General features: G+C 43.7%; 1 protein-coding gene across 1 annotated transcript; it reads left to right on the plus strand.

Annotated features, from left to right (window-relative positions):
• The first annotated feature begins 593 nt into the window (after positions 1-593).
• On the plus strand, positions 594-12,906 carry PSEN2 (presenilin 2). The gene is made up of 10 exons (XM_005151859.3): positions 594-813; positions 1,544-1,773; positions 3,077-3,218; positions 4,113-4,180; positions 4,935-5,155; positions 5,974-6,072; positions 8,206-8,283; positions 9,840-9,959; positions 10,467-10,585; positions 11,914-12,906. The coding sequence occupies exons 1-10, from the start codon at positions 670-672 to the stop codon at positions 12,067-12,069; spliced, it is 1,377 nt and encodes a 458-aa protein (XP_005151916.2). The 5' UTR covers positions 594-669; the 3' UTR covers positions 12,070-12,906.
• The last annotated feature ends 756 nt before the right edge of the window (positions 12,907-13,662 follow it).

Consider the following 13,662-nt stretch of genomic DNA (forward strand, 5'->3'; position numbering starts at 1 on the left):
CTCCCCTCACCTAAGGAGACAGGACTTTCCATTTCTACTAAACCTCTCTTTGTCCAAGGGCAAAAAGAAGAACTGCTTATAAATGTAATCTGGTTAAGAACCAGTCAAACCAGCAGGTAACTCCTGGTTAGTGGCTTATGCAAATCTGAGGCTCTGGGTTACTAAGAAACTTCTGCTGTCTGTGATGCTTGCAGGAGTGCTGTGTAAAAGCTGAGCTCTAGCAGCCTTCTAGCAGGGGACCAGCATCTGAGGTGATGCTTTGTTTGGCTGATGCAAATCAAACACTAAGCCCTGAGAAACCTCCTTTGTGGAAATCAAGGTGTACTAATGGGAGTGGGAAAACAGAGGCAGCAACTGTGAAAGCTGGGGCAAAGAAAAAGAAGCATTAAATTGCTTCAGTGCCGCTCTGTGCTGTTCTCCCTGACTGTAAAAGGAACAGTGACTTTAATGGAATGGATTGCCATGCCTGGGGTGCCAGCAGCCTAAATCAGGTGTTAGAAGGAGATGTAGTTACTTAGTGTGCTATAGCCTCCCTGTGTCCCCTCCTCAGACTTCCAGTGGTTTGCACTGCAGCATTCACTGTTTCTCTTCCCTTCTGCTCTGTTTGTCTCCTCAGCCGTGAGCAGTGTTTGGCTGCACCCCTCCTGAGTGCTCCCTGGGAAAGCAACAATGATCACATTCATGAACAACTCGGACAGTGAGGAGGAGCCCTGCAATGAGAGAACATCCCTGATGTCTGCAGAGAGCCCTCCGGTGCCCTCCTACCAGGATGGCCTGCAAGCCTCAGGAGCCGGGGAGGCACAGGCACATAGGGTAAGTGTGCATCCTTCCTGGTGAGTGAAGAAATGGGATGTGGTGATAGATGTAGTTCTGCTACCCTCAGACCTTCCCAGCAGGCTGGCTTCTAGGATTGCTTTGGCCGCTGTTGTTTCTCACTCTCAGCCAGCAGCAGCAGTGCACGTTCCCATTTCCTCCACTGTGACTTCTTCCCTCTTTTAATCTCCATATGTACTCCTCCCTTTTCCTTCCTTTTGGTAATGATACAATTTTACAGATACAAGCTTTCAGTCAGGACCTGATGCACATATGACTCTAGCAGGATATCCTTTTCAGCCTCCTTGGTTTGCCAGAAACCCTTTGTCTGCTCTGGTCAAATGCAGAAATATTAGGACAGAGTCTAGTCCTGCTGCCAGTCAAGCAGCAGGGTAAAGCAAGCACAGCATTGCTGTAGGGAGATGAACTGGTCAAGCTTATGCCACCCCAAATGATATTTCCTCTAAGTTCTGGGCATCTTGGCCTTCATGTGCATATGCTCATCTGTATGGCACTTGAAGAGGCCCCAAGATATTCATAGTTTTGGTTTAAAAACTCCATTGCAACTTGTTTGCAATGGAATTCCTAATTGTATTGTTCATTTGGTACCTCTCTGTTATGAGTCAAGTTGGTATGGTGTGGTGGCCTACAGCAGTCTCATGAAATACAATGGAATAAAACTTTTGAACACAAAGAAGTGTCTCACATACTTGTTAATCTTTCTTTTCAGAAGAGGCGAACAGGTAGCAGCCGTAGCCCTAACAATATTGCTGATGGGGAAATGTCTGACGCGGGTGTTCCAGTGAGAGGAAGTGCCTTGGAAAATGAAGAGGAGGAACTGACTCTGAAATATGGAGCAAAGCATGTAATCATGCTCTTTGTGCCTGTCACCCTTTGTATGATTGTTGTCGTCGCCACCATAAAGTCAGTGCGCTTCTATACGGAGAAAAACGGGCAGCTGTAAGTGGGGTCTTCAAAACAGCCTCTGAGTACATGGGATCTCTAGCTTTACACACAGGTTCCACGTACACTCTGTGTACGCAGAGTGCTTCCTTGGCAGGTTGGGAGAACCTTTACACAGCTAAAGGTGGCTGTGCAAGTGTACATAGATCTTACTAAAGTATGCTACGTTCATCTAAGTCCTTCCATACCTGCATTATACTGATGAGTTAGCACTGTCATTAGGGCACCCTAAGAGAAGCCTGTGAGCAGTGTAATAGTCATAGAATCATAGAATAGTTTGGGTTGGAAAGGACCTTAAGATCATGAAGTTCCAACCACCTGCCCAGGCAGGGACACCTCACACTAAACCATGTCACCCAAGGCTGTTCAGTCTGTCCTTGAACACTGCCAGGGATGGAGCATTTACCACTTCTTTGGGCAACCTGTCTCACGACACTCACAGTAAAGAACTTCTTCCTTGTATCTAACCTGACCTTCCTCTGTTCATATCTAAACCCATTACCCTTTATTCTGTTGCTACAGTCCCTAATGAAGAGTCCCTCTCCAGCATCTTTGTAGGCTCCCTTCAGATATTGGAAAGCTGCTAGAAAGTTGCTTTGTACTGCAGCATAAAAGGCCCAGTCTGAACTCCTCATCTGCTCACTCACTAGCTGGCAGCGATCAGGGAATAGCATGTTCATTTGGATGAGTGTCTCATTTCCTGATGACATTTCTGGTTCTCACAGACTCACGGTGTGGATACATAATTCATACAGTTGATTGATACTCTTCATGCTGACTGTGCTTGAGAGCACTCCTGGGGCTCTAACTGTGCTTCCCATGTTGGGTGGAGAAACAGGGACTGTGGTCCCTTGAACTGAACCAAAGGAAACAAAATGGGGGGTGAGGGGTGGGATGCAGGATGATGAGAAGGGATAAAAGAGTCCAAAACTCTCCCACCAGGTGTGTAAAGAAAGGGATGTAGCCTCGTAATTATCACGAGGAAGATCCAAAGCATGCAATAAACATTCATGGCCTGGAGCAAAGCTACTGAAATGAAGTCATTTAAACTCTGGGTCACTTTGTTTAGAGCTTTGCCAGTCACAGTTTCTGATAGGAATGTGCTTTTGATAGAGACCACTAATCTTTAGTTGATAATTAACTGGAGCCCAGCCACTTCAGAGGCTACCTCTTATGTTTGCTGTCCTTGGCAGTCCTGCCTCCCTTTCTTTCCCACACACACAGAGGCCTGGCTTTATCTTGTTGCAGTTGGTTGGAAGAAAACATATATATTTTATATGGCTTTTGCTTTATACTGCAGGATCTACACCCCTTTCAGTGAGGATACCCCATCTGTGGGCCAGCGTCTCTTGAACTCGGTGTTGAACACCATCATCATGATCAGCGTCATCGTCGTAATGACTGTTTTTCTAGTTGTGCTCTATAAATATCGCTGCTACAAGGTAAAGTGTTCATGCCAGAGCCTTTTCCACCTATATGCTGTGACCTTGAGTTCAAGTGTTGGTGAGAAATACAGGCACTGCGCTGGCTAGTCTGTATCTTAGTCACAGCAAGAAGCATCTTGTACAGCAGCCTTTGTCAGAGGTGGCAGAGCTGTGCCCCTGAATATGCCTTGCTGGTTTCCTGTCATTAATGGTAGGCTCTTGAAAACCAGGCCTGCTACTCTGTGTTAGTCAGGTCTGAGTCTTCACTATCTGATCAAGGTTTGTACATGTGGAGTAAGTAAAGGCATACTGTGAATGCCTTCTCTTGGGAAGTGTCAGACAAGCTTTGTGGGAACTGCTGTTCTTTCTGCTTGTGGAGGCTCTGGTGGATGGGACAAGGCTTTGGGGGGAAAGGCACATTCAGGTTTTGTGGTGCCCAGGGAGTTAGAAATTTCTATGTTGTGCCAGCCCAGCATTTGAGCACTGGCCATTGCAGTGTTTTAAACTTGGCCCTGAGATGGACTTATTGTACAATCTTGGGCAAATCCCTCCTCCTCTCCTCCACAAGGCAGAGAGAATATGCTCACCTGTCTGATCTAAGAGACAGGATATGGGTACCCATGAAAAGTGATAGGAAAGAGGCTAAAAAAAAAACAACCCTAAAACCCAACCAACAAAAATGAACACCAAGGAATAGAATATTAAATGAGAGAGTTTGGGAGAACTGGGAGCAATTGGCTGTGCTTCCTTCCTCACTGGCAGTGGGGAAAGCAGTCTTTGGAAGCTGGAGGAGGAGTGCAGAAGGAGACTGCTGGACAATAAAAGCTCTGTCAGTAGTTCATGCACTAGACCCTGCAAGCTGTGTGAGGGGTAACAGTCCCTTCAGTCACTGTCTCTTTTTGTCCTTGATAGTTCATCCATGGCTGGCTGATCTTGTCCTCTTTGATGCTGCTCTTCCTCTTTACCTACATATATCTCGGGTAAGTGGGAATGGTGCAGGTAACCTGGCAGTTCAGAGTGTAGACAGTGCCCAACTTGAACAACACGAGCACTGTCTCCCACTCTCCAAATGGAGGTTTAAGAATTGCTAGAATCATTAATTAAATTAAAAAATGGCAAATGAAGGCTTTAATAGGCAGTGTCTACTTTAGACTGGGAAGTGGTACTGGGAGTGTGAAACGAACAGGCTGACCCTTGTGGTACAGAGGCACTGAATTGTATGTTGAGGAGCAAAGGGAAAGGAACTTCACGTGCTGAGTTCTTTGTTTAGCCTTTTTCTCAGACTGTATTGTTTTAAGCTCATTCCCATAGCTTCCAGCTTAGGCACAACCAAGCTTTTAACCTGCAGGTGACATTTTGTTAAAACTTTTCAATTTTAACTGAAACTTCAGTTTTACCATCATGCATCTGGTGGGATGACTCTTACATGGCTTCTTTGCTGCAGATGGTCATGTAGCTGCAGGCCTGTGTTTTGTTAACACTTGAAATCCTGCCTGCTCAAACCATTGTAATCACTGTTGACCTCAGGACTAAGGCATTGTGGTGACTGCACACATGGCATGTCCACCTCCTGCAGGAGGAACAGAAAGCTAAGAGCAGCCACTGGCCACAAGGCAGGTTCCCCTTTCATCCTGCTTCCTCTTTGTGTAATAGGAGGCTTGTTTAACTTTGGCTAGTAGGATGCTTTGTGTGTTAGCTGCTTTTATTGCTTAGTCAGATTTTCTTGTATTCCAGTGAAGTACTGAAGACGTACAATGTGGCCATGGATTACCCCACTCTGTTCTTAGTCATCTGGAATTTTGGAGCTGTTGGGATGATTTGCATACACTGGAAAGGTCCCTTACAGCTTCAGCAAGCATATCTTATTATGATCAGTGCTCTAATGGCACTGGTTTTCATTAAGTATCTACCAGAGTGGTCAGCATGGGTGATTCTAGGCGCAATCTCCATCTATGGTAAGTCTGGGTTGGGACTCTCAAGGTGTGGCTCATGGATAGGTTACTCTGAGGCAATCTCTGGACTGTGGATGTCATTCAGACAACAACTTTGTGGTGCTAACAGGTTTAGAAAGGGGCAGATGGGCAATTGACTCCCTTGTTTGCCTCTTGCTAACTTGTTCCTGTAGGTACTGCACTCCTACCGTGTTTCTCAAAGTGGAATGAGAAGTTGGGGAAGTACTGAACCACATCTAACTTCATGGTGGGGGTGGTTGGATTTTTGTCAGCAGCAGCCTGATAGTCTTGCAGGTTCCATTTGTGGTTATCAAGAGATCATGGATTTTGGTATGAGTAACAAATGTAAGGAGAACTTGCAGAACAAGGGGCAGCTGGGAGGTGAGATTCAGACTGGCAAGGAGCTGTGATGGAGGAGAGAGGGTAGGCAAAGAGGAACTTCATTCATGTGAAACAGAGTCAGTGTGTGTAGCAGTGGGTTGCAGGATGCAAACAAAGTACTCCCAGTCTTCATCTAATTAAATTTAACACCTTGATATAAGGCTGTTATCTACTTTCAAAGAAATAATGTGTTATTCTCAGGAGGCTTTTTATAGGATTAACACAATGAAAACTCTTAACTACTACACTGAGGCTTGGGGATGGTATTTTAAGTGAACAGCATCTTCAGGGACTCGAACAACAGAAACTGCCATTCAGGAAATCATCCAGTTAGTATTGATAGATGTAATTTTGAGGGGAGAATAGCATTTTAAAGATAAAGAATGTAAAATATGCATGATAGTTTGAGATGAGATTGTCTGGCCTTTTTCTCTTTTCAGATCTGATGGCTGTTCTCTGTCCCAAGGGGCCACTGCGAATGCTGGTAGAAACTGCACAGGAGAGAAATGAGCCCATTTTTCCTGCACTAATATATTCCTGTAAGTATGATCAGAATGTTAATGTTTTTAGCCAGATTAAACAGCCTATTTCTGTGTCAAATTTAAGAGCACTATTTTAGTTACTTCCTTGCCCTAAGATTGGTGTGCATTTATGTTCTGGAACAGACCATTTATAGAAGGCCTTGTTTATCAGTTACAATGGTGCCAACTCTCATTAGCCACAGGAAGCCTCCATTTGCCTCATAGAATCAGAGACTAGTTAGGGTTGGAAAGCACCTTAAGATCATCTAGTTCCAACCCCCCTGCCATGGGCAGGGACACCCCACACTAAACCATGGCACACAAGGCTTGATCCACCCTGAAGCTGAAATGTTCAAAACCAGATTTATCCTTTCATGAATGCAGTGCAGAACGTGCCCCTTTGTTCTGCATACAAACCCTGTGTTTGATGGACAGTAGTCTTTGCAAAATTCTCTGATGAGATGCTGCCACTCAATACACTTCTACCTTGTGCATACACTTTATACACTTTTAACATGTGATGAGGTTCTGTTCTTCCCATAGTCCCTTCTTGCTTTGTACACTGTATGGACAGCAGTGCTGGTCATTCTGTGGCTGCTCGCTTTGTAAAAGACTCTATTCAAGTATTGCTCTACAAACAGAATCAGTTGTCTCCTCCCTGGCTTTTTTGGGCTGTTTAACTGTGATGGTGTCTTGTGTCCTTATCCAAAGGTATATATGTACTTAAGATAGGTGGAAAGGCAGACAAATCAGCACTCATGGGGTCCAAACTCAAGTGATTTCTGGTCATCAATGACTTTTGCATTACATCAGTTGTAAGGAGAATGGCTATTGCCAGATGTTCAGTGGGAAGTTGAGGATGGCTGTAATCTTATTGCTCTTTTTTTCATCCCCCCAGCATTTAATGTTATGTAAATGCTTTTATATGTTCCAAGCAAAGCTTCTTGTTGGTTTCAGCTCACCTCTGTTTTACTGGAGGTTATGTTATACTGACCTGAGACAATCTAGATGAATCACAGAATGGTTTGGGTTGGAGGGGACATTAAAGCTCATCCAGTTCCAACCCCCTGCCACAGGCTGGGACACCTTCCACTAGACCAGCTTGCTCCAATCCCTGTTCAACCTGGCCTTGAACACTGCCAGGGATGGGGCAGCCACAGCTTCTCTGAGCACCCTGTGCCAGCGCCTCCGCACCCTCACAGGGAAGAACTTCTTCCTAGTACCTAATGTAAACCTCCCCTCTGTCAGTTTAAAGCCATTCCCCCTTGTTCTGTCACTACATGCCCTTGGAAAAAGTTCCTCTCCCCATGTTTTAGTTAACAACAGTTTCTTTAAAGGAGAATGAAATTCAACAAATAGTAAATACCAAACAAAAAGATCTTGTGCAGAACATCAGTGTCTCCATTGCAAGACCACATTCTGTGGCTCCCTCTAGATGTAAAAACATCCCTTGGCTGAGCTTGTAGTGGAAAAGCAGGCACTATGTTTGCTTTGGCTTATTTTGTTTAGTTTAGCTTCTATAAAAACAGGAAGACTGATGCACACTTAAATAAACAAGTGATTTGAGTTCCCTTCCACTGATTCCAAAATGGTTTGACTTCCTTTTTAGTTTAGGGGTCCATGTCAAGAATAAACTCCCAAACATCCTTCAGTTGTTCTTGGAACCAAAACAGAAATAGCTGCTATTCTGACAGGAAAGAACCAAACTAAACAGGGAGAGAGAAAACTAGTGCTCCTAAAACTAGACATATCCCTGCATATCCCTCCTTTAGTAGAACATGAGCAGTAAGCTGTGTAAGTTAACTTCTGGTTACGTTTTGTACTACCATTGTTTCCTGGGCATTCATTTTTTGAAGAAAACAAGAGAGATGAGGATCCTAGCTCTGGATTTTTGTGTTCTTTAGCCTGCAGCGAGGACTGCACTGACTCTTACCTATCTGTACTCTGGGATTTTCTTAAAAACTGAATGCACTGCCTTAATTTTCTCCCACCTTACCTTCAAAGTGCGAGGGAAACCACCTAAAAACAAGCGTTTTAAAAGCATTTACAGGAGCAAAAGTCTGTATTTTTAGGGACAACTAAATACCTGTTTCCTCTGAGCTATAGTGATTGATGTTTTATGCAGCTGGTTACTTTCTCTCTCGCTTCTAGCTGCTATGATGTGGACAGTTGGAATGGCAAAGCCAGACACGGCAGCAAGAGGACCAAGTCAGCAGATGTGGGATGCAGGTTTGCTTGCATGTTACTCTTTTATACAGAGCACTGTGCCATGGAAATAATGTGTATGTTTTAGACTGCAAGTAAATGTAAGCCCCTAAATCCTGATGGATGCATTTTTTCAGTGGTTGCAGAACTTAATGTTCTGAAACCTGCTGTTAGGGCTGGCAGGAAAGATGACCAGATGATGTAGAAAGTTCCAGTACTGAAGCTGCTTTTGTTTAAACCAAACGTAAACAGGAAACCAAATAAATGTTGTTCAACACATCTTCAGATGTACTGAAGACAGAGCTGAAAGTGGACTAGAGGGGGTTCATATTTTTTACTAGCTGGGGATAGTAAATTACAACATAGGCTCATAAATACAATGCCAATGAGCTGCTGAAGTTAAGTGTATTGCAGTGTGTTGTGTTCAGGCCACTGGCATGGAGCAGACATCCTCTTACCCAGCTGTAAGTGCAGCATGGCTTACCCTGCCAAACAAAATGAACATCCCTACATTCACCCCTGAGTAAAAGCTTATGTTTGGGCAGTTACCCAACAGTAGCTGAGGTGCACCAAGTTTACATTCTAGCTGGACCTGTGGCAATTTATGTGCCTTTGCTTTTATCTTCTTGACATGCAAATTAAACACAGTGTTAAGGTGATTTAATAAAATGTCATTTATGATGTTGGGAGGATCTCCCATCTGGCCTTGCTGAACTTCAGAAATGACAGTACCTTTTTATGTTAAAGCAGTAAATGTACGCTAAGGTTTGGTAATGAACATGCTGTTTATCTCAGGATAAAGCAGCTGACACACTAACAAACAGCAGGGACACAGTCCTGCTTTGAAAGAGCATGCTGAGCTGTACAGAATGCCTCTGTGGAAGCTCTCTGTGTCCCAGATCGCAGTCTACTTGCATCTGCAGCAGCAGCATCCTGTCAGACTGACATGGTCTGGAAAGTTTGTATGAGTGCTTCTGGAAAATGGGAACTGAGGAATATACCTTGGTCAGGCTGCTTCCATAAGCACTACCAAGGGCTCTGTTAGATGTGTTTAACAGGGGAAAATAAGAATTAAATCAGTGAACAATAAAATGTGTCCACTTTCTATGTGTGAACACCCAGCTCCAGTGTCAGTGTGATTTCTTGTAAATGGCAGTCCTCTTAGTCATCCATTTTTGTCATATGATCAGTTAGGGAACACCTGAGCATCTCCACTCCAAAGATACAACGATGTGGGAATGCGTATTGATTTTACTGGGCTTTACTTGTCATTCTAGCCTGTGCAGAGCTTAGTTCTGCATATGTGCTCGCCTGTTAAAGCCATTGAGCTCCTGGGTAGCTGCCAAAGAAGCTGTGAACACGTATGCTTCTGACTGGTGAAAATATTAACACATGTTTTCCTCAAGGCCACTAAGTGTCTCTGCTTGAACTGGTCCTGATGATCACACCTCCAAGAAGCAAAGAGCTCACCCATTCCAAGGAAGTTTCACAGCAGTGTGGATTTCACGTGTTAAGTTATAAATGTAGCTACCTTTTCTTTTCTTTGTCTGCTTGCCTTGGCCTATTTTTGTGGAACCAAGCTGAGGATGGGAGAGACAACCACGGGAGCTCTTCACATGCAGACTCTCACATGTCGGAGACAAGGAGTCCTGTTCCAACCCGCCCCATCACTTCTCTAGAGGAGCTCGAGGAGGAGGAAAGTAAGAGAAGCTTTGTACCTTGATTTCACTCAGAACATGACTTTTTTCTCAGTGTGATTAACACTGTTACCCACTTTGGTCTAATTGCAATTGATGTGAAGAGTTGTGTCTTGCTGAGCAACAGAGATCTCAAGTCTCACTGCGTATTACTTACTGCTGCAGAATCTGTTCTGGGATTGTAGTTCCAGTGACATCTCTTGGCTACACAATTGAAACAGTTCCTTCTTCCCCTTGCTTCCCATCCCTTTCTATCCTCATGCTTCCTTAGCGGGTTTGTCTGTAAAGCAGCCGAGGGAAGCACCTCGGAGAATGAGGCTGAGCCAAAACAACTGTGGGAGAGGAGGCTGGAAGACTCAGCCTCCTCAGTAGTGTGTGGGGTGCTAAGGGTCCAGGTTGGAGCTGGGATGAGGAACCCTCACCTGCTCCCCAGGGGCAAGAATTTGTTCAGGAGGCAGCGGAGCAGGAGGAGTGGAATTAACACTTGTTTTCTTTTCCCACTTGTGTCAGGGGGTGTGAAGCTGGGCCTTGGAGACTTCATATTTTACAGTGTGCTTGTTGGGAAAGCAGCGGCCACATCGAGTGGAGACTGGAATACCACGCTGGCCTGCTTTGTAGCCATTCTCATAGTAAGTGAGCAAGCTTTTAGTAACTCTCTCACATGCTGTTTAGTACAGCAGTGTGGCCAGAAGTACCAGCAGCTGAGCACTGCTTAATCACTGCAGGTAACATGATGGGTATCTAGGAGAAACCACCCAATCTATACAGTCAAGCTTTAAACAGCCACTGAAGCTGAATGATATCGACTCTCAGAACAGAGCCAAGTGTGGGGAAGGGTGAAACAGCCATAATTACCAGCTTATAGTTACAGCTGAACTGTCAGTGTGCTTGCTTCAGTGTTAAAAGACTGGGGACTTCTGTCAGCCAGAAGAGTCAGTATCATGAAGTGCACATTTATCAGCAAGTGAAGTTGAAAAGATTAATTCCCTTACTCTAAGGAGAATTGCTACATAAGAGGATAAAGAACTGTCTTGTTCTGGTGTTTGAGCTTGGAAGGAAGGAGACTTTAAAATCCATGGAAATTATCAGTAAAAGCAGATGATGATCATACTGTAAGTGCTAAAGCACTTGGTCCTGCCAGGTCTAATGACCACACACTGTTGAGCTTTCACCTAAGTAGAAAATAATCACTAGGAACTTGCCATTTACATCCACATCCTTATGGAGACTAACCAGCAGGATTTTTAAAAGGTAAAAGAAAATGAATTATTGTGTCCTTCATTTGTCATCATGGAGGAATTCAAAAGGGCTCAGATGAGAGAAGGAATCCATACCTAAATGCTTTTAGCCATACTGTCCACCAAAAATGTACCAAAGCTTTCACACATGCTCCAAAACCCAAACCTTGGCCTGCTATCCGGATAAAACCAGAATTCACCTGTCCTAGAATGCAATGCAGTGAAAAGAACAGCAGTGGATATGTTTGTATCTGCTGTGGACATATTCATTCATTTATTTATTTTAAGAGACCTTGCAAACTGGAAAGGCATTACAAGTACATGCTGCTGTATATTCAGAGTCCTCCAGTGGAGGTTCTTATCTATGCAGTTCACCAGGATTTAAGTGCTCTTATGTGCTGGATCAGTACTTCATGCGTAACGGCACAGAAGAAAATGTAATCTGTAAATAAATGAGCTTCTTGGGGTCAGCTGTATGTGAGCATGAGCTGTTTATAGCATTTTCTCAGCAGAAAGCTGTGCTCAAGGTTGCAGAAGAAAAAGCCTGGGCAACTTGAAAGGTGAAGCTGTGGGCAAATGGATGTCGTGCTGCTGGTAGCTCAGGCAGGATTCAGGTGCTGTACAGTGTAGCTTATTATTTAGATATTGGGTTGTTGATGACATGTATTTCTGGGCTTCTTACTATATGTCTGTGGTTTTTATTCTCTTCTCTCCTGCAGGGTTTATGCTTAACTCTTTTATTGCTGGCTGTTTTTAAGAAAGCACTGCCTGCTCTTCCCATCTCCATCACCTTTGGCTTGGTCTTTTACTTCTCGACAGACAACCTTGTGCGACCATTCATGGACACCCTGGCCTCCCACCAGCTGTATATTTAGAAGAGCTGGGAGTTAGAGGATTCTTTTGAAAGCTTTACTGTGAAGTATGGTTACACTGTTTGGAGTAAGTGCTGAAGTTTTACACTTAGTGCCATATATTTGTAAGGAAAACACTAACTCTGCGACACGATGTGTACTAAAAATCTAATATATACAGGACTCTGGGACTCCAGGGAAAATCCTGGCTCATTGCTGATGTCAGAGTGTTACTTTTATGTGATTTGATGTGTACACTGGTTGTTGTGAGCACAGAAACCTGTACGTAGCGTGGGACAGTGAAGGAGGGTCTGATTCGTGCTTCCAGAAGATAAAGTGTTTTATCCCTGGAATTTCAGTCAAGCTTATCTGTACTCTAGGATTTTTAACACTTTCAAAGTGTTGTGCAAAAATGCTGTGCAAGTATATTGTAATTAGAGAAACATAGCAGCCAACACGCACAGAGCAGAGCAGTGCATTACACCTGGTCAGTGAGGCTGAGCTGCATAACCTGTCTTCTGTGCACCCAACTTCTGCAATTGTCCCAAATGCCTATTTATTCTGACCTTAGACATAGTGAGCCATCATGGATTTAGGCAGGAATATTGGTGATTGGGATGTTTAAACATAAGGCTTCTGATGTTCTGACACATCCACCACCGCACCTAACAGCTGATGAAGACAGGGCTGCCTGTTCCAGCACATCAGATCCTCAGTGTGGGAATTCAGATACTTTTTTCCTGTCTCCTCCCAGCATTTCACCTTTTTGGAAATCTTCTTCTGGCTCCATACTACAGTCCTCAGATTACCATTAGGTGGAAATTACTACACAACTCCAGTAAAAACAGACCTGTAACTTCTTGTGTGTATTTCTAGTTTCATTTCTGTGTGTTGCTGTAACTACTCCAAAGGAGGATTTACCTTCCCTGTATGAAGAGGCCCTCTTACAGGCATTGGCACTCGAGCTTACCTAGTTTTTGGTACTGTTTAAAGATTATTTTTTTAATTACAAAATTTAAACCAGTTATTTACCCTGTCATAACGTGTATCAAAAGACAGAGGTGCAAACTTCAATCTGCTGCTTACATAAGGCTACATTGACGCTTTGAATATTTACACACCCTTGAGTTCCTTAAAAGAAGTCAATACAAGAATCACAGTGCTTACTGCCAATATAAAATACAGGTCTGACCAAACCTGACTGTTTTCTTCACCTTTTAAAATCATTTGGTTTCTATTCAGAGAGTCAGTTTTTAAACACACCAAGTTCTGTGGGTTTTTTACCTTTTCTTTGTACTCTAGTGTCGATGATGCAAAGAAGTGCTGTTTTGTTTGACAGCTCATCAGTGTCAGCGTTTCAGAATGCAATGTGATGCAAGGTTTTGTGAATAATGCAGTGACAGAGAGATGCAGTTTCATTTCTCATAGTACTTTTTAGATAAGGGTTTGAACTACACATTTTTAAGGTAGTGTTTTTTTCCAGTAGACTTGTTCAAGCTCATCTATTTTGGTATTTAACAAGGACATCATGCGGGTGATGCAAACACATGTAAGGGTTTTCACAAGTTGTGTGTGTCTCGATTTGCTCTTTGTTTAGTTGTCTGTCCTCGTTTCTCA

This window comes from Melopsittacus undulatus, chromosome 3, assembly GCF_012275295.1.
Source record: "Melopsittacus undulatus isolate bMelUnd1 chromosome 3, bMelUnd1.mat.Z, whole genome shotgun sequence".
In the NCBI taxonomy this organism is placed as follows: Eukaryota; Metazoa; Chordata; class Aves; order Psittaciformes; family Psittaculidae; genus Melopsittacus; species Melopsittacus undulatus.